Source organism: Hyla sarda, unplaced genomic scaffold (genome assembly GCF_029499605.1).
Source record: "Hyla sarda isolate aHylSar1 unplaced genomic scaffold, aHylSar1.hap1 scaffold_2940, whole genome shotgun sequence".
In the NCBI taxonomy this organism is placed as follows: domain Eukaryota; kingdom Metazoa; phylum Chordata; class Amphibia; order Anura; family Hylidae; genus Hyla; species Hyla sarda.
Genome location: NW_026609652.1, coordinates 8,881 through 27,076, shown reverse-complemented (window position 1 = coordinate 27,076; position 18,196 = coordinate 8,881). Strand labels below are relative to the sequence as shown.

Below are 18,196 nucleotides of genomic sequence, written 5' to 3'. Positions count from 1 at the left end.
CACATCTTGCAGGGAGGCAAGCAGGACAACAAGGCCCCAATAATTATTTTATATGATAGACCATGTGTAACTATGGCTCCATTTAAACTCTTCTAGGATGATGACCCCCATACCAGACATCAGTGGGGACTATGGATAGGTGACAAACATTCTCCATAGGATAATCCCTTGCACATTAACTAAAACATCTAATAATGCATCAATATGATAGTTGGCAAAATCTCTGATCCTAAACATCTGCACTTACCTGCTCCAGGTAGTGGTTTTGTCTTATCGGGGTATAAACTATTATCAACCCGGGAACCAGGAAACTTATCATTCTGCTTATAATGACTGTCAGGTTCTGTAAATGAATAATCATAAAATTATAACACAATCCCAATAAACAGCATTGCAACTTTAGTAGTCCTGGAATTAAAATAACCAGCAGTTACAACAAAGGAATAAAGCACAGGGAGAGTTACAATAGTTGTAGATAGTGAGGACGCTACCTAACAGCTGATCTCTGAGTATTATATGAGGAGAGTAAAATATAGGGGCTTATCTCCTATATTTTCAGGTCTTGGGTGGGGTGAGGAAAAATATAAAAACCCTGCGTCGTTGCGATGCATGGCGCGGCGCCGTGCAGCGCATAGCAACGACGCAGGGGACGCACGCCGGAGGCCTGCAGCAGCGCGGACCCGACCCCGGCAACAGGTAATTATGCCACCGGGGATGGGGGAGGCAACAGGGCAGCGGCGCTGGCAATGGATGCCGCTGCCCCTTCTCTCCCCCTGGCTATCGGCGCCCCATGGGGCGCCGACACCGATAGTCAGGGGGACAGAACGGGCAGCGGCGCCGATAGCCAGGGGGAGAGAAGGGTCGGCAGCAGGGCTCTAGACCCCAGGAAAGGCAGGGGGAGAGAAGTGGGCAGCGACGGCCTCTTTCCCCTGCCTTTCCTGGGGGTGTATCGGGGTATACACGCACCCTCATTTTACCATGGATATTTGGGTAAAAAACTTTTTTTACCCACATATCCTTGGTAAAATGAGGGTGCGTGTTATAGGCCGGTGCGTGGTATACCCCGATAAATACGGTAAGTGTGGAGTAGTTTTACGAATTGAAAATGATTTCAGTACTGGATATTGCTCTCACCATTTTACTGAGAGGAGGAAAAATAAATAACATGTTCAAGAAAAGCAAATGGCTTTGGGAAAACAAGTGGAACAAAAAACATTTTTTTCTCCAATTTTTCTGCCCCCCCCCCCCCCCCCCCAGTCATAACTAAAGTGAGTATAGCTCATATTTTTGCACAAGAAATCTAAAAAGTAAGGAAATTCAGAAAACAGCTTTAATAGTATTACCACCGTTAAGCAGAGGAGAGAGGCTTTGACAACATTTCTCATGTGAATCACAGCTGAGTAAGTCCAAATGCAGAATACCTGAATATCTGCCTGCTCCTTGCCCCATCAGAGGTCTAAGTTCCTTAGAGGGGCCCAGATTATCTAATCTGGTACCAGAAATGCCCTGAGTCTGATTGAAACCTGTGAAATGAAAAAACAAAGTTTTGATAATACCCATAGATATTGTAGATTATGCTACAGAACCTGCTTTGGCTCTGTTCACCCTTAATAACATGACAGCCGGCTTAGGCACATACACCTTTAACAATGGGCACAAAGAAATGTGAATTCACATCTGTGCTGGAGGCTCTAGATTTTGTCCTTTTTGACAGGAAAAACAGAGCTGTCAATAGGATTAGTTAGTCGCCATGGTGGTGCTACAGATCCAGCACTGCGTCATGTTTTCCTCTTATAGAAAAAACACAAAGCAGGTGTGACAGAGCTCTATGTATTTATGGCCTGATCTGTATATGACAGACCATGTCTGACCATGCCTACATTCAAACTCCTCTGGAATTGGGGCTTGGGCCCCCCTTACTAGAGACCAGTGGGGACTGCTGATAGGTGATAAACGTTGTCCATGTCATAACTGCTTTCACATTCACTAAAACATCCACTAATCCAACAATAATAATCAGTATGATAATTGTTAAATTCTCTGATCATGAACATCTGTAGTTACCTGCTCCAGGTGGTGGTTTTGTCTTATCGTGGGGACCAGGAAGCGGCTCATTCTGCTTATAATGACTGGCAGGTTCTGTAAATAAATAATAATAGAATTATAACACAATCTCAACGAGAAGCATTGCAATTTTGGTCACACCGGAAAGAAAATCACCAGCAAATACAGCATATGAAGAAAGCAGAGGGAGAGTTACAATAGTCCTATAGAGCGAGGACCCTACCAGCTTTCTGAACTCTGGGTGTGATATGAGGAGAGTAATAGGATATTGGGGCTTATTTCCTATATTTTCAGGACTTGAGGGGGGTGATGATTTAATTGTCCAACTTATGGGGAAAAATATCCTACTCTCTGTTATTGTTCTAGTAACAACAATAGACACTATATTCACCAGTATAAATGGCCGCAGGTTTGCTTACATGGCTGCAGTGGTAATGTCATGGCCACGCTCCCTAGTGACATCACGCCAAGCCCCCTCCATTCATGTCTATGGAAAGGGGCGCGACGGCTGTCACGCCCCTCCCATAGACATGAATGGAGGGGGCGTGGCATCACTAGGGGATGTGGCTGTGACGTTACGTCCCCGTCTGGTAGACAGCACCCTGTACAGAATGCCAGGGCTGCACCAAGATGGCGGGGGTCCCCAGCGACAGGACCCCTGCGATCATACATCTTATCCCCTATCTTTTGAATAGGGGATAAGATGTATAAAGCCGGAACACCACTTTAAACGAGTACAGCTGATATTTTTATAATAGAACACTTTTATATTAGAAGCAGTAGGAAATTAAGACAACCCTTTTAACCGTATTGCTAATGTAAAGCACAGCTGAGAGGAGAGGCATTAATACATTTCCCACATAAATCATAACTTTGTAAGTCACAATGGGCAATACCTGAATATCTGCCTGCTCCTTGTCCAACCAGAGGTCTTGCTTCCTTAGAGGGGCCTTGATTATCATATCTGGAGCCAGAAATGCCCTGACTGTGACTGAAATGTGTTTCAGGACCTGAGGAATGAAAAAGAAGAATTTTTTTGTACTGACCGTAAATTCTCTTTCTCGTAGCCTTCATTGGGGAACACAGAGTACCATGGGTATTATGCTGCTGTCCACTAGGAGTCTGAGACTAGGCAAAAAAAGAGGTTTGCTCCTCCCAGCAGAAAATACCCGCCTTCAGGCACAGAGCTAATCAGTTGTGTCACAAAGCAGAAGGAGAAGACAAACAAAGGAGATTCATCCGAAGGACAAAAGTAACAAACAGGCAACAAAACAACCTGACCAGGAACCATAAATGGGTGGGTGCTGTGTTCCCCAATGAAGGCTACGAGAAAGAGATTTTACGGTGAGTACAAAGAAAATCTCCTTTTCTCGGTCGCCTTTTAGGGGGAACACAGAGACCATGGGACGTCCCAAAGCAGTCCCTGGGGTAGGAAAAACAACCGCCAGAAAGGGGAAGAGCAATTCAGGGACTGAACTATACCCAATCGCACAGGAACGTTGAAGAGGCCTAGGAGGAAACAGGAAACCCACCACCTGGAAACACCCACAAAACATGAGGGGAGAGCTAGGACCTGAAATGGAAGGAACCAAGCAAGGATGGTGGTCCAACCTCTAAACAAATGCAACATCTGGGGCCTGACGGCCAGTCAGCCCCCTGGCCGGAGGGCGAACACCACAGAAAAAACATAAGGCACAGGACCACCGAGGCCTGGCCCAAACGTGGAAGAGAGAGCGACAAGATAACTCTAATTCAGGGGTTCCACAAAGCAAACAAACATGGCGAGGAAACTCCAGCTGCCAGAAGAGAAGCATGCAGGACAGGCCCGAAGCGAGAGTCCCACTAGGAGGCCAGCTGCAACTACAGGACTGAGGCAGAGAAGAGAGAATGACAAGAAGGCGGCAGCTGAACATGCCCAGCAGAGTGCAAAACCTTCAGAAGGTGGAACTAGAAGCCGCCGGAAAAGGAGAAGAAAGACAGACAAACAAGATCCATGTCCAGGCCCAAACGCACAACACTCCGGCCCAGAAGACGACTAGGGCAGGAGCACATTGCTGACTGCTCGGACCGAGAGACCCGGACACCGAACCACAGTCCCAAGGCCATGCTGCCAAGGGACCGGGTGGAAGACGAAACTCAAAGAGCACACAGTATCGCCTGGAAAGGCGAGGAAAATTGAGGGCGACGGGAGTACAACACCCATCTAGGTGCGAATTGCCAGACAGAGGTAACCAGGAGGACAGAAGGGCCCTCGGCCACAAGGTCCGTTCACCCCAGAGGGAGACGATGAGAGACAAACAGGTCGGTAAGGAGGTTAGAACTATCTGGAAACCCTGGAACAGTCTTCATGAGAACCAGAGGGTCCTACATCCGGGAATAAGTTGAGGGACCACGGGGTCCCACACCAGAAGTGGCTAAGCAAGCCCAAGCCGGGGCAAAACGCCCCAGGTGAAGAGCCCTAGGCCGAAAAGAATAGGGAAACTACCTTGGAGACCGGGACATGTAACTGCCACCTGGAAGATAGCACAACACAAAGGGTCCTGAACAAGTATGGGACCACCATGAACGAAGTTGCATACCCTTAGAGGGAACGGCAGGCAGAGCAACAGGCAACACTAGCACTGAGCATTGGATCCGAGCGGTCAGAACGGACTGGATGACTCCAAGGAAACACAGCCCAGAAGGCAAGGCACAGAGAGAGAGACAGAAGGGACCCAGCTCCGGTGTCAGTCCAGCGGAAACAATAAGGCACATAAACAGAAGACATTATCTGGGCGCTGGAGGTCGCCCACCAGACTGTTGTCCAGTCACTGAACAACTGACACCCACCCCGAAAGAGGACGGAAATGCCGCATCGAGACTGATGCAGAAACCGCACAAGGACTGCCCGGATGTAGCCTAAGCAAGTTACCCTGAAGGAGAGTGCCACATGAGGGTCAGGTTAACTAGAGTAGAAACCACGCCAGGGTCACCAACACCCCACGCAGAAAAAACAGGGGGGGTGAGAGCAGTAACCATCCCAGCAGGAGAAAAAATAGGCCACCTACGAAACCTGCCCATGAGCCAGGGTGTGAAAAATTACTGCATGATTAATAGCAGGCATCGTATCGTAGGCAATAGAAATAGGTAGCAAGAAAACTAATACCCATGCCATGGAGAAAAATTTGATGGATGAACCAGCCAGAGCAGTAGAGTAGCTCACCATGATACCTTTTCTGGGAAGGGAAATGTGAACCCTGGACTAGCCAGAGTCGGAATCCACTAAGCCCCGACCTGTATACAATGTCAGTCCACGCATGACTGTGAACGACTCCCCCCCGTGGAAGGGGGAAGAGAAAAGGCTCTAATGACCCATGCAGGTACTCCGCAAACCTGCCCTTTCTATAAAAAAGGGGGGGGGGGGGGAGTACAGTAGGTAGTCCACAATGTACTGCCCCTATAAAACCATTGATACTTCACATAAGGAAGGGAGGAAAAGGACACCATGACTGTCCAGAGCCCGGTGAATACACAGGGTCACTCTACAGAGCCCCTCGTACCAGTAGAAGAGTACTAGAACCGCCACCGTGAAAGAGGCAATCACTGCATAGGCTTCTGACCAGGACAATAGCAGACATGACTGTACACCCATGGTACATAACACATGGCAGCGATAAAGGGGTTGCTGCTGCTTGCAAAGGTGGTACATTGCACCTGGAGGGACCGTAATAGGACACCTCCCAAAGGAAGTGGGGGACCGGAATCTCAGCTGCAGTGTGGCAGACCGCACGTTCCCCTGTACGTGATAGAGAGTGCTCAGCACACGCAGGATCACCCCATCGTCAACTCCCACATGCAGTGGGGTACCGGAACTGCCAGTGCAGATGTGACAGACATCGTGCTGTCTATGGGCATCACAGAGGGTCCAATTAGCATCGGTCCACTCACACGTATAGTGGGGAACCGGAACTGCAGCCACGGATGCAGCAGGTGTCAAGTATTCCCTAAGAGTTGTAGAGGGTCCATTATACGTTGCAACTCCCACTCACAGTGGAGTGCCGTAACTGCAAACGCAGATGTGGTAAACATCACGCCATCCATGGGCATCGCAGAGTGTCCAACCTACATCGGTCCACTCACACGTATAGTGGGGTACCGGAACTGCAGATGCGGCAGGCGTTACGTACTCCCTAGGAATCAAAGAGGGTCTATTGTACATCGGTCTACTCTCACTCACAGCAGCTGTGGCAGATGACACACTCACCAGATTACACTGGATTAGCCTACGGAAGCTGCAGAGAATTTGTCACCCACGCCATGTCACCCTGTTCAGGTACCTCACACAGGTAGAGGGGAGAACGGAACTTCAGGCACAGCAGACCTGGCCCTGATGACCGGTGGCGAACGAAACAGACAGGTGCTGTCAGGTTTCCTGAAATTCCCCAAGGAATGATATGGAAGTCGAGCCATGCCGATGACTATCCCTAGGTCTGGACCACTGACAGGGAGGATGCAAGTTGCCAGGGGACTAAAGTTATGGAGCACCAGCGGGCAGCCGGGAATCGCAGCACGCTGGATACCGCGCCTCCCCGGAAGCCGTCCCATAAACCAGGCTGGGGACCAAACGGGGTCAGGGCTGCATGATCAGGGTGCCGGCAGCAGGGAAAAGAGAAGTAACGGTGCAAAAACGCGTCTCCCCAATGGCAGCCCCACGGACCAGGCCAGAGACTGAATGCCTGATTCGGCCGGCCCGTCCCCACTGCTGCACTGCCCGGCCACGGACCAGAGACCCGTTCCCATAGAAGGCCATGGACCAGAGACCCGTTCCCATAGAAGGCCATGAAATGCAGCCTCACTAAGCCTGCTGCAACACAGGTACAGGGGGGAGGGGAACCTTAGTCCGTCAGCCAGCTAGCCGACATGGGGTGAGAGGAGCTGGGGAAAAATGTCCATAGCTTAGTGGAGCTGGGGAGCTGAGTGGCCGGGTGAGGGAGGGAGACAGGCCACCGGACTGACCCCTACAGGTTTGGCGCTGGGGCCATGAGGGGTCTTGTCCAGAGCAGCCACCAGCAATGGCAGCCGAGGAGCTGGGCATAGTGTATAGGACCCCTAGAAGGTAGAGGAGGAATGGAAGGGGGAATGTAGTACATACTCACCCGCAGACCTCATCTTCCTATACTTACCCTGAAGTCTTCGGCCAGCTAAAAACCACGCTGCATCACACCAAACTGCCATAGTATGGCGGCAGGGGCAAGTGGGGGACCCGGACCCAGCGTACTCTGCCAGGCGCTGGCTGTTGGAGAGAAGGGTTTAACGGCCCATACTCTATGCACCGTGCCCCTTCATCGCATGTGGGTGATCAGGTAGCGCCATGCTCCTGTCGCCCAACCTAGAAAAATAACTAAAGGGAAAAAACCTTAACTTAACATCCCTAGCTAGAAAATAATAAAACAGAAAACACCAGGTCTGGAGAGAACTCCAGACCTGTGTCTGCCTCCTACTGACACTAAGCTAAAAACTCACTGGCTCAGTGCCTGTAGGCGGGTATATCCTGCTGGGAGGAGCAGACTTCTTTTTTTTGCCTAGTGTCAGCCTACTAGTGGACAGCAGCATAATACCCATTGTGTCTGTATTCCCCAATAAGGCGACCAAGAAACATAATTGTTGAAAAGACGCTTAGATATTGCGATATCTTACAACAGAAGCTGCTCAGAAGCTGTTCACGCTGGACAACATGAAAGTGGGTTAGGCACATGCTCCTTTAACAACAGGCACAAAGAAATACCAACTTAGGCTACATTCACATATGTGCTGGAGCTTAAAGGTAGGTTTTGCTCTATTTTTGGGGATTTTGACAAAAAGAATACAGATGTCTCATAATAAGGCAATAGGATCAGTTAGAGGCCACCAGTATCTGTTGTGTGACAGACCTGGCACTTCATCATGGTTTTTGCTTATGAACAGAATCACAAGGCAGATGTGACTGAGCCATTTGTATTTATTGCCTGATTGTGCAGGACACATTTATACACACATTTTGCAGGAGGCGGCAAGCAGGACAACAGGGACTCAATAATTATTTAACCCCTTAAGGACACAGCCCATTTTAGCCTTAAAGAGGTATTCCGCTGCCCAGCATTTGGAACAAACTGCTCCGAACGCGGGATCCAGCGCCTGGAGCGCGTGACGTCATTACCCCGTCCCCTCATGATGTCACCCCCCCCCCCAATGCAAGTCTATGGGAGGGGGCATGACAGCCGTCACAACTTGCATTGAGGGGGGGCGTGACGTAATGAGAGGGCGGGGCAATGACGTCACAAGCTCCCAGGACTGGCTCCTGCTTTTGGAACAGTTTGTTCCAAACGCTGAGCAGCAGAGTACCCCTTTAAGGACACAGCCAATTAAAATGTTTGCGTTTTCGTTTTTTTTCTCCTCGCCTTCTAAAAATCATAACTCTTTTATATTTCCATATACAGACCCATGTGAGGGCTTTTTATTTCTTTTTTTGCATTACCAATTGTACTTTGTAATGACACCATAAAATGGATGTCAAACCGAAAAAATTATGTGTATGAGGAAATTGAAAAGAAAACTGAAATTTTGCACATTTAGGAGGGTTTCATTTTTACGCTGTACACTATACAGTAAAAATGACAATTTTTTGTATTCTGTGGGTCAATATGAATATAATGATTCCCATAATAACATACTTTTCTATTATCGTACTGCTTTTATTTTTTCTATTTTTACATTTAACAAAATATGTAAAAAAATTGCCCTATTCTTACCACCTACGACTTTCACTTTTTTTTTTGTATACGGGGCTGTATGAGTGCTCATTTTTTATGCCGTAATCTGTAGGGTTTTTTTTTTGCATGACTTTTGCATAGTATTTAGAGTATTTGATCACATTTTATTATTTTATTTTGGAATGAGAGGTGACCAAAACAAAGCAATGTTGGACTTTTTTGTTTTTACATTTACGCCGTTCAACGTATGGAATCCTCTACATAAATATTTTTTTTTTTTGGCCCCATAGGGGACTATTTAAAGCAATTATTTGATTGCTAATACTGTTCAGTGCTATGCATAGGCATGGCACTGATCAGTATTATTGGCGATCTTCTCTGGTCTGCTCCATGTCAGACCAGAGAAGACGACGCGGGGAAGATGGACGGAGGCAGGTGAGGGAACCTCGGTCTGCCATCTTGGCTGATCTGATCCCCGCGGCCATGCATCCATCTTGCTGCAGATGACGTGATCTGTATTGAGGAGTTAATGGCAGACATCAGCGTGATCGCAGTCGGGACCTGCAATGCATGATGTGAGCACAGACCCGATGTTCGCCTCCTGTATAGGATGTAAATGTATGTCCTGGTGCGCTAAATACCAGCGGCTCAGGATGTACATTTACGTCCTATGTCTTTAGGAATTTAATATGACAGACCATGTGTCCATTCAAACTCCTCTGGGACTCAGGACCCTCCTACTAGTAATTAGTTGGGACTATGTAAAGGTGATAAACAATTTCCACAAAACATCCAATAATGCATCTATAGGATATACTGTAATTTCCCCCCATCATGAACATGTGCAGTTACCTTCTCCAGGTAGCAGTTTTGTCTTATCGGGGTATAAACTGTTGTCAATCCGGGAACCAGGAAATGGCTCATTCTGTTTATAATGACTGCCAGGTTCTGTAAATGAATCACAGAATTATAACACAATCTCAGGGAGCAGAGTTGCTATTTTCATAGTGCGGGAAAGAAAATCACCAGCGATGACAGACTTTTGCTTCATGTCACAGAAGAAAGTGCCGCTACTCCAGTCCTCACCTTTGGCTTTGTTTATATAGCTGTAGCAAAAACACCTGTATAAGGCTGGGTTCACATCATGTTTTTGCAATACAGTTTCCGTATCAGGGTTTTGATGAAAAACTGATTCCTCAAAACAACTAAAAAAAATTACTTTTCCCTCCATTATGAATAAAGTTTTACTTGTTTGATTGAAATTCCAAGAAAAAAACTGTGTAAAGTTAAAAACTGGTGAAATCGGTTCTGTATGGTTCCCATTGACTCCCATGTTAAATAAAAATAAAGAAGTATACATCTCAATATGTTTTTTTACCCAGACCAAAAACCGTGGTAGGCTACGGTTTTGGGTACGGGAAAAAAAAACTGACAAAACCGTCCAGGATCCAAAATGGACACAACCTGATGCATCTTTTGGCATATGGTTTTCAATGGAGAGTCAATGCATACAGTTTTCAATACGGTTCCATAAGGTTTTCAAATTGAAAACGTATACGGGAACTGTATTGCAAAAACGTGGTGTGAACCCAGCCTTAGTTATCACTGGCTCCAGTGTTCTCCTGCTGTATATTACAGAGGCCAGTGACTGTCTACAGAGGTGACTTGTGTATACGGGCATATTATCGTTGCACGCATGTAGAGAGATCCAGAGGAAAGGACTGATTAAACGGGTGGGTATAGCTTCCATTTTTGGTATTCTTAACAAGCAGTAGAAAAATTGGCCAACCCTTTCAATAGTATTACCAATGTAAATCCCAGGTTTCAGAGAGGCTTTCACAACATTTCTTATGTGGGTCACAAATGTGCACAATGTGGAATACCTGGATATTTTCCTGCTCCTTGCCCCATGAGAAGTCTTGAATCCTTAGAAGGATCTGTATTATCAAACCTGGAGCCCGGAATTTGCCTGAAATGTGTTTCTGAACCTGTAAAATAAAATAATATTACAAAACAAAACACATTAGATGATTTGAGGGGGGAAGATATTGTGACATCTGGCTACAAAAGCTGCTTTGACACTGTTGATGCTGACTAGACAGTGCATAGTGGCTTTGGTGCATGCCCCTCATGAATGATTGGTAACACAGCACATCCCAATATTATACTTTGTGAATACAGCAAATCCAGAGACTCACAATATCCTGGACAATAGACATTTAAAAAGTGACAAACATGTCACTTGTTCGTCATTGTTTAATAGGTGCTAATTTGGTAAGATTTACTTTGAAGGGCTGAAGCATTTCAATCATTTATCTGTGTAAAGCTATTGCACTAAAGCAGTGTTTCCCAATCATGGTGCGTCCAGCTGTTGCAAAACTACAATTCCCAGCATGCCCGGACAGCCAAAGGCTGTCCGGGCATGCTGGGAGTTGTAGTTTTGCAACAGCTGGAGGCACCCTGGTTGGGAAACACTGCACTACAGCATCACAATGTAGCATGCGATTCTACATACCAATCGGAGGCATATAGAGGTGCTGTCCATAGAAGACAATAAGCACCAAATTCTGGCCAGGTAAAACAGATCCGGAGCATCATCATGCAATAAAGCTGATGTCTTTCACATCCTCCATATTTACAATTACCTGAACCTAAGAGAGGTTTCATCTTATCAAGAGATCCACTGCTGTCAATCCTGGGACCAGGAAACTGCTCATTTTGGTTAAAACGACTGCCAGGTTCTATAAATGAATAAGATCATTACAAAGTAAGCTAATAAAACCTCATATTAATCACAAAAATCACAGGAAAAAAGGGATGCCTATTTATGAACAGACACCAACCCAGACAGTGTTTACAGCCTGTTCAGGATGTTGATGGGAAGAGTAGCTGTGGGGTCCTAGTGCACTGTACCATGGAGTGTCATAAGACTCCAACTACAGCACGGGAAGAAGCAGCCTGTGGAAGAGGAAAAAGGAAAGGGCTTCTTGGAATGGCAGGAGTGGACGGCCGCCAGAAAGCTGCAAACTGGATGTGATGTCACAGCCACGCCCCCTAGTGATGTCACACCCTCCCCCTCCATTCATTTCCATGGGAGGGGGCGTGAGGCCAAGATGCATAATGCCAGAATACCCCTTTAACTGGACAAGAATGAAATTGAATGTTGGGGATTGCCACTAACATTAAAAACACCACTCCTTTTGTGTAGGGATGGCTGTGTCGCTTGCTTACATTTAAAATTTAGAAAAAAGAGATTTTACGGTAAGTGTTAAAAAATCTCCTTCTCAAAGGATCCATTGGGGGACACAGACCGTGGGTGTATGCTGCTGTCTCTAGGAGGTATGACACTATGGCAACAAAAAAAGTCGGCTCCTCCCAGCAGGATATACCCGCCTCCAGGCCCTGAGCTAATCAGGTTGTGTACCAGAGCAATAGGAGAGGACCGACAGGTCAAGGAAAAAACACGAACTGTCCGAGAACCAGAAGAAAAAATATAACTGAACACACCCTCGGACAGAAAACCAAAGAGAAACCCAAATGGGTGGGAGCTGTGTCCCCCAATGGATCCTTCGAGAAAGAGATTTTACGGTAAGTGTTAAAAAATCTCCTTTTCTCTATCGGCTCCATTGGGGGATACAGACCGTGGGACGTACCAATGCCGTCCCTTGGGTGGGCAGATAATCAGTTAGGCAGACGGCTGTTCCACTGCCACCTGCAGCACTTTACGGCCCAGACTAGCATCAGCCGATGCGAAGGTATGAACCCGGTAGAACCTCGAGAAAGTGTGCAAAGACGACCAAGCAGCCGCCTTGCAAATCTGCGAGGCCGAGGCCTTGTTCTGGAGAGCCCAGGATGCCCCAACAGAACGGGTAGAATGAGCCACAACCCTGAAGGGAGGAACCTTCCCCCTACAGCGATAGGTTTCCGAAATGGCAGACCGGATCCACCGAGAAATGGTGGCCTTGTAAGCAGGTTGTCCCTTGCGATGACCTTCCGTAAGGACGAAAAAGGAATCACACTGAAGAAACGAAGAAGTGATAGAGAGGTAAGACCTAACAGCCCGAACCACATCCAGTTTGTGGAGTAAATGCTCCTTAGGATGAGAAGGAGCGGGACAGAAGGACGGAAGAACAATGTCCTCATTGAGATGAAAGGCCGAAACCACCTTATGCAAAAAGGAAGGATCTGGCCGGAAGACAACCTTGCCCTGATGAATCACCAGAAACGGAGAAAGGCAGGAGAGAGCTGCCAATTCAGACACTCTCCGAATGGAGGTGATAGCAAGAAATGCCACATTCCAAGAAAGGAGGCACAGGGACACCTCCCTAAGGGGTTAAAAAGGTTCACCTTGGAGGACCCCCAGAACCAGATTCAAGTCCCAAGGGGGAGAAGGTGACCGATAAGGAGGGGCAGCATGCGCCACTCCTTGAAGAAAGGTCCGGACATGAGAATTAGAAGCCAGAGGACGCTGGAAAAGAATAGAAAGGGCCGAAACCTGACCCTTAAGGGAACTGAGAGACAACCCCAGTTCCAAACCCGACTGCAAGAAAGAGAGAAGACAGGGAACAGAAAAAGTAACAGGAGACAAAACCTGAGCTTCACACCAACGAAAATAAGACCGCCAAGTACGGTGGTAAATCTTTGTCGAGGAGGGTTTACGAGCCCTGAGCATGGTGCGAATGACTTGGGAAGAGAAACCGCGGGCTCTCAAAACCGTGGTCTCAACCGCCACGCCGTCAAATGCAGCGACTGTAAATTGGGGTGCCAAAGAGGACCCTGAGACACAAGGTCCGAACGGAGTGGAAGGTGTAGTGGAGTGTCGTCCAGGAGCCTGACCAGGTCGGCGTACCACGACCTTCGCGGCCAATCTGGAGCCACCAAAATGGCAGGAACGCCCTCCGCTTTGAGCTTCAGAACCCTGGGAAGGAGCAGAAGGGGAGGAAACAGATGGGGCAGAGCAAACCCTGTCCAAGGAATCACTAGGGCATCCACAGCTAGCGCCAGGGGGTCCCGGGACTTCGCCACAAAAGGAAGGATCTTCCAATTGTGCCGAGACGCGAAGAGGTCCACGTCTGGAGTGCCCCAGAGGTCGCAGATCTGCGCGAAGACCTCCGGATGCAGAGACCACTCGCTGGGGTCGGCCGATGACCGGCTGAGGAAGTCCGCTTCCCAGTTGAGCACACCCGGAATGTGAATGGCCAGAACCTTGTTTTCCTCCCAGAAGAGAATCTTCGTCACCTCGGCCATGGCTGCCGAGCTGCGAGTGCCGCCTTGCCGATTCATGTACTCCACGGCCGTGGCATTGTCCGACTGGACGCGGACAGGGCGGGACTGAAGAAGGCACTCCCAATGAAGAAGGCAAAGAAGATTCGCCCTCAGTTCCAAGATGTTTATCGGAAGAGAGCTTCCTGGGGAGACCAGAGGCCTTGAACCGTCCAGTCCCTGAACACACCGCCCCAGCCCGACAGACTGGCATCCGTTGTAACCACCTGCCAGTGGAGGGGAAGAAATGATCGTTCCTGAAGAAGAAGGGGGCAGCGGAGCCACCAGAGCAGAGACTGATGGATCAGATGAGGGAGAGCAATCTTGCGATCGAGAGACAGAGGAGATCTGTCCCGTCGAGAGAGAATCGCCAGTTGAAGGGGACGGTAATGAAACTGGGACCTGGGCCCGAAGGGAGCGGACTCCTGACAGTAGTGTCAGACGATTGTCCGGCGTAAGGAAAAACCTGGCAGAGGCCGTGTTGAATTGAAGTCCCAGGAAGATCAGAGACTGAGTGGGAGAAAGGACAGACTTGTCCCTGTTTTCCATCCACCCGAAGCGATCCAGGGTCTGGAGGGTGAGATCCACATTCTCCAGGGTCTGGACTCTGGTGGGAGCCTTGATGAGAAGGTCATCTAGGTAAGGGATTACTGAGACTCCCCTCGACCGCAACAGGGCTATCACTGGCGCAAGGATCTTGGTAAAGACCCGAGGAGCAGTGGCCAGACCAAAGGGGAGGACTACGAATTGAAAATGCCCCTCCGGAACCGCAAAACAGAGGTACAGTTGATGGCCGGGAAATATTGGAACATGGAGGTAGGCATCTTTGATGTCCACCGAAGAAAGAAATTCCCCTTGTTCCATGGATGCCACTACCGAACGGAGGGATTCCATTGGAAAGTGGCGGATGAGAAGATGACGGGTGAGACGCTTGAGGTCCAGGACTGGCCGCACCGAACCGCCCTTCTTGGGAACCACAAAAAGATATGAATAGATACCCCGAAAACGTTCCCTTGGAGAAATGGGGACAATAACTCCCTGGAGAAGCAGGGACTGGAGAGCCTCCTGAAACTTCTTCGCCAGAGAAGGAGATCAGGGAGCCCAGGACTGAAAAAAACGATCCCTCGGGAGGGAGGCAAACTCGATTAGGTATCCGTTGGACACCACGTCCCTGACCCAAGAGTCCTGAATGTGTGTGGTCCAGATGTCTCGAAAAAATAAGAGACGACCTCCCACACGAGAAAAATCTGCGGGTGGGGGCATCGCTTCATGCGGAAGTGGGTTTGCGGTTGCCCGATTTGGCCGCAAAACGCCTCAGAAATAATCTTGTCAAGGCGCTTTCCAAAAAGACGGGCACCAGTAATAAGAAGCTCGGTGAGAGACCTTTTGTAAGCGGCATCCGCATCCCAAGCCTTAAGCCACATGGAACGGCGGAGGGCCGCTAGGTGACCCACAGCAAAGGCAGCGCAACGGGCTGACTGCATAGAAGCTGTGCACAGAAATTCCTCAGCTTTAGAGCATTGGAGGACCAAAGCAGACAGATCCTCTGGGGGGGATCCCGCCTGGATACCCTGACGGATCTTTGAGCACCACAACGATAGGTCTTTGGACACCCAAGCCGAGGCGAAGGTGGGAAGAAGAGAATAGCCTGCTGCTTCAGAGGCAAACTTCGCTAAGGACTCCACCTTCTTGTCCGTTGGGTCCTTGAAGGCAGCTGCATCTGCCAGTGGCAGTGTGGTAGCCTTAGAGAGGCGGGAAATTGGTGGATCCACCGAGTGAGGGGAAACCACCTTAGAGACAAGGTCCTTGTCGAATGGGTAACGCACCTGAACCTTCTTCATTCCCGGGAACCTCTTGTCTGGATGTTTCTATGCAGATTCCAGAAGGGTGTCAAATTCAGCGTGAGAGCTGAACCTTTGAGGTGCCGGTTTAGCACGATGAAAGGATACTTCAGGAGTCACTTCCGAAGATCCTGGGTCCTCTAAGTGAAAGGTGTCTCTTATGAGTTCACCGTTTCAATTGAATCCAATCAGAGTCAGACACCGATTCGAAAGCCTCATCCGCCAGTTCACCAAGAGAATGTGAACAAGTGGAGGCAACCCTGGAGGGGGGCGGCCCTGACCGGGTACGCGGCTCTGGCTAGGCAGAGTGGCGACTGCGGGAACGTCTTCTGGAGGAGCAACGTTTGTGACCAGACCCGGAGGGGCGGGACCCACGTCTACCTGAAGACTCAATGGAAGAGTCAGATGATGCACCCCTAGTACGCTTTTGAGAGCGTGAGGTATGTGGAGAAGGGGAGCGGGTCCCTTTAGAGGGCAGGCGCAGGGCAGACACCACGTCACAGGAGGCTTCAGCCACCGAACGGGAGACTTGAGTCAAGTCAGCCATATACTGGGATAGGGAAGAAACCCAGGCTGGAGGGGCGGCCGAATCCACCGGAACTGAAAGAGCATCCATGGGGTCTGGGGCAGCAGAGGAGCAGGCAGAGCAAGTGGATTCAGCAGAACCAGGCATTTTGGCATTACAGCTGTGCTGTGAGGAGAACTCCGCTCTGAGTGAAAGAGAGGGAGAAACAGGCCAGCCAATAGCCATAGTGGGGCGTGCCTGGAGCAGAGGCACTGTCTAATTGGCCTCTGCCCCCGAAAATCGCACGCAAGGCGCTGATTGGAGGGCAATTCGCGCCCCCAGTAAGCTCCAGCGGCCCTGTGGGCGGAGCTATAGCACCCCAGCAGCCGTGAAGAACAACAGTAATGACGCCCGCTCCTTGCCCCGGGCGCACATGTCCTTAGCGTCTGCGCCCGCGGGCGATACACAAGTCCGCCGGCAGCTGTGCTGCCAAAACTGAAAGTAAGTTGACGCTCCGTGCGCCGAACAGTACAAACGCCGCGGCACGTACGTAAAATAAAGTAGCCAGGTAACCCCTTCCTGCCCAAAATGCCATTGTTCGCCCCTGCTTGAATAAAGATAGAGCCTCAATACAGGCCAGCCCCATAGATCCTGAAAGGTGGGCCAAAAAATGAGGGTCTCCAGAGGTTGCAAGTCAGCACCTAAAGGGAGAAAAATATATACTCACCTGGTCAGAAGAACTTACCTAATGGATTCTTCTGTGAAGTCTTCAGTCAGCCTTCTGTTACCTGCATCACACCGAGCTACCATGGGCGAGCAAGGCGAGCAGGGAAATAGGGGGACCCGGACCCATGAGGTACAACCCCAGGCGCTGACCGTTGGCGAGAGGAGGTTAACAGCGCATATACGCAATGTCTGTGCCCCCTCAATCGCAATGGGAAACAGTGAGCCGCAGTTCCCCACCTGAAAACGTGAAAGAAAAAGGAATAAAAACAAACACATTCCCTAACTAGGAAAATAAAAAAACATAAGACCTGGTCCGGAGAAATCCAGACCATATCCACCTCCTTCAGACACTAAGCTTAAACTGATTAGCTCAGGGCCTGGAGGCGGGTATATCCTGCTGGAAGGAGCCGACTTTTTTTTGTTGCCATAGTGTCATACCTCCTAGAGACAGCAGCATACACCCACGGTCTGTGTCCCCCAATGGAGCCGATAGAGAAATAAAGAATTATAAAAAATAAAAAACACATTAAAGCCACCATAAGTTTGGTCCAAGGTAAATCAAAATTTCAAGTCATAATGAGGGATACCTGAATATCTGCCTGCTCCCGGTCCCATAAGAGGTCTCAAGTCCTTTGATAGATCTGGATTTTCAAATCTGGAGGCAGGAGGTTGATTCTGATTGAAATGTGTTTCACCCCCTGTAGAACAAAACATATATACTTCATAAAATGCCCCTTACATTGCATGAGAACAGCATGAAATACATATGTCAGAACAGCTGTAGTGTGCAAAGGGTCTCCTGCTGATATGGATCACAGGGGTCTCGTCGCTGGGACCCCCCCACGACCTCGGTGCAGCCCCCAGCATTCTGTGCCGGGCGCTGCTTCTAAGACGGGGACGTGACGTCACACCCCCTGTGATGTCATGCCATGCCCCCTCAATTCATGTCTGTGCCAGCAAGACCCCTGTGATCATACATCTTATCCCCTATCTTTTGGATAGGGGATAAGTTGTATATACCCAGAATACCCCTTTAACACAGGAAAAAACTATGTATTGTAGTTCCCACC

General features: G+C 49.0%; 1 protein-coding gene across 1 annotated transcript; it reads right to left on the bottom strand.

Moving 5' to 3' along the window:
- Positions 1–188: 188 nt before the first annotated feature.
- Positions 189–17,824, bottom strand: LOC130327198 (uncharacterized; the record flags this gene model as incomplete). Its single annotated transcript, XM_056553404.1, has 8 exons — positions 189–343; positions 1,422–1,523; positions 2,065–2,139; positions 2,961–3,074; positions 9,645–9,740; positions 10,676–10,780; positions 11,438–11,533; positions 17,714–17,824. Coding segments are annotated over 8 exons (854 nt in total), but the record flags the coding sequence as incomplete, so codon positions are not given.
- Between the last annotated feature and the right edge of the window lie 372 nt (positions 17,825–18,196).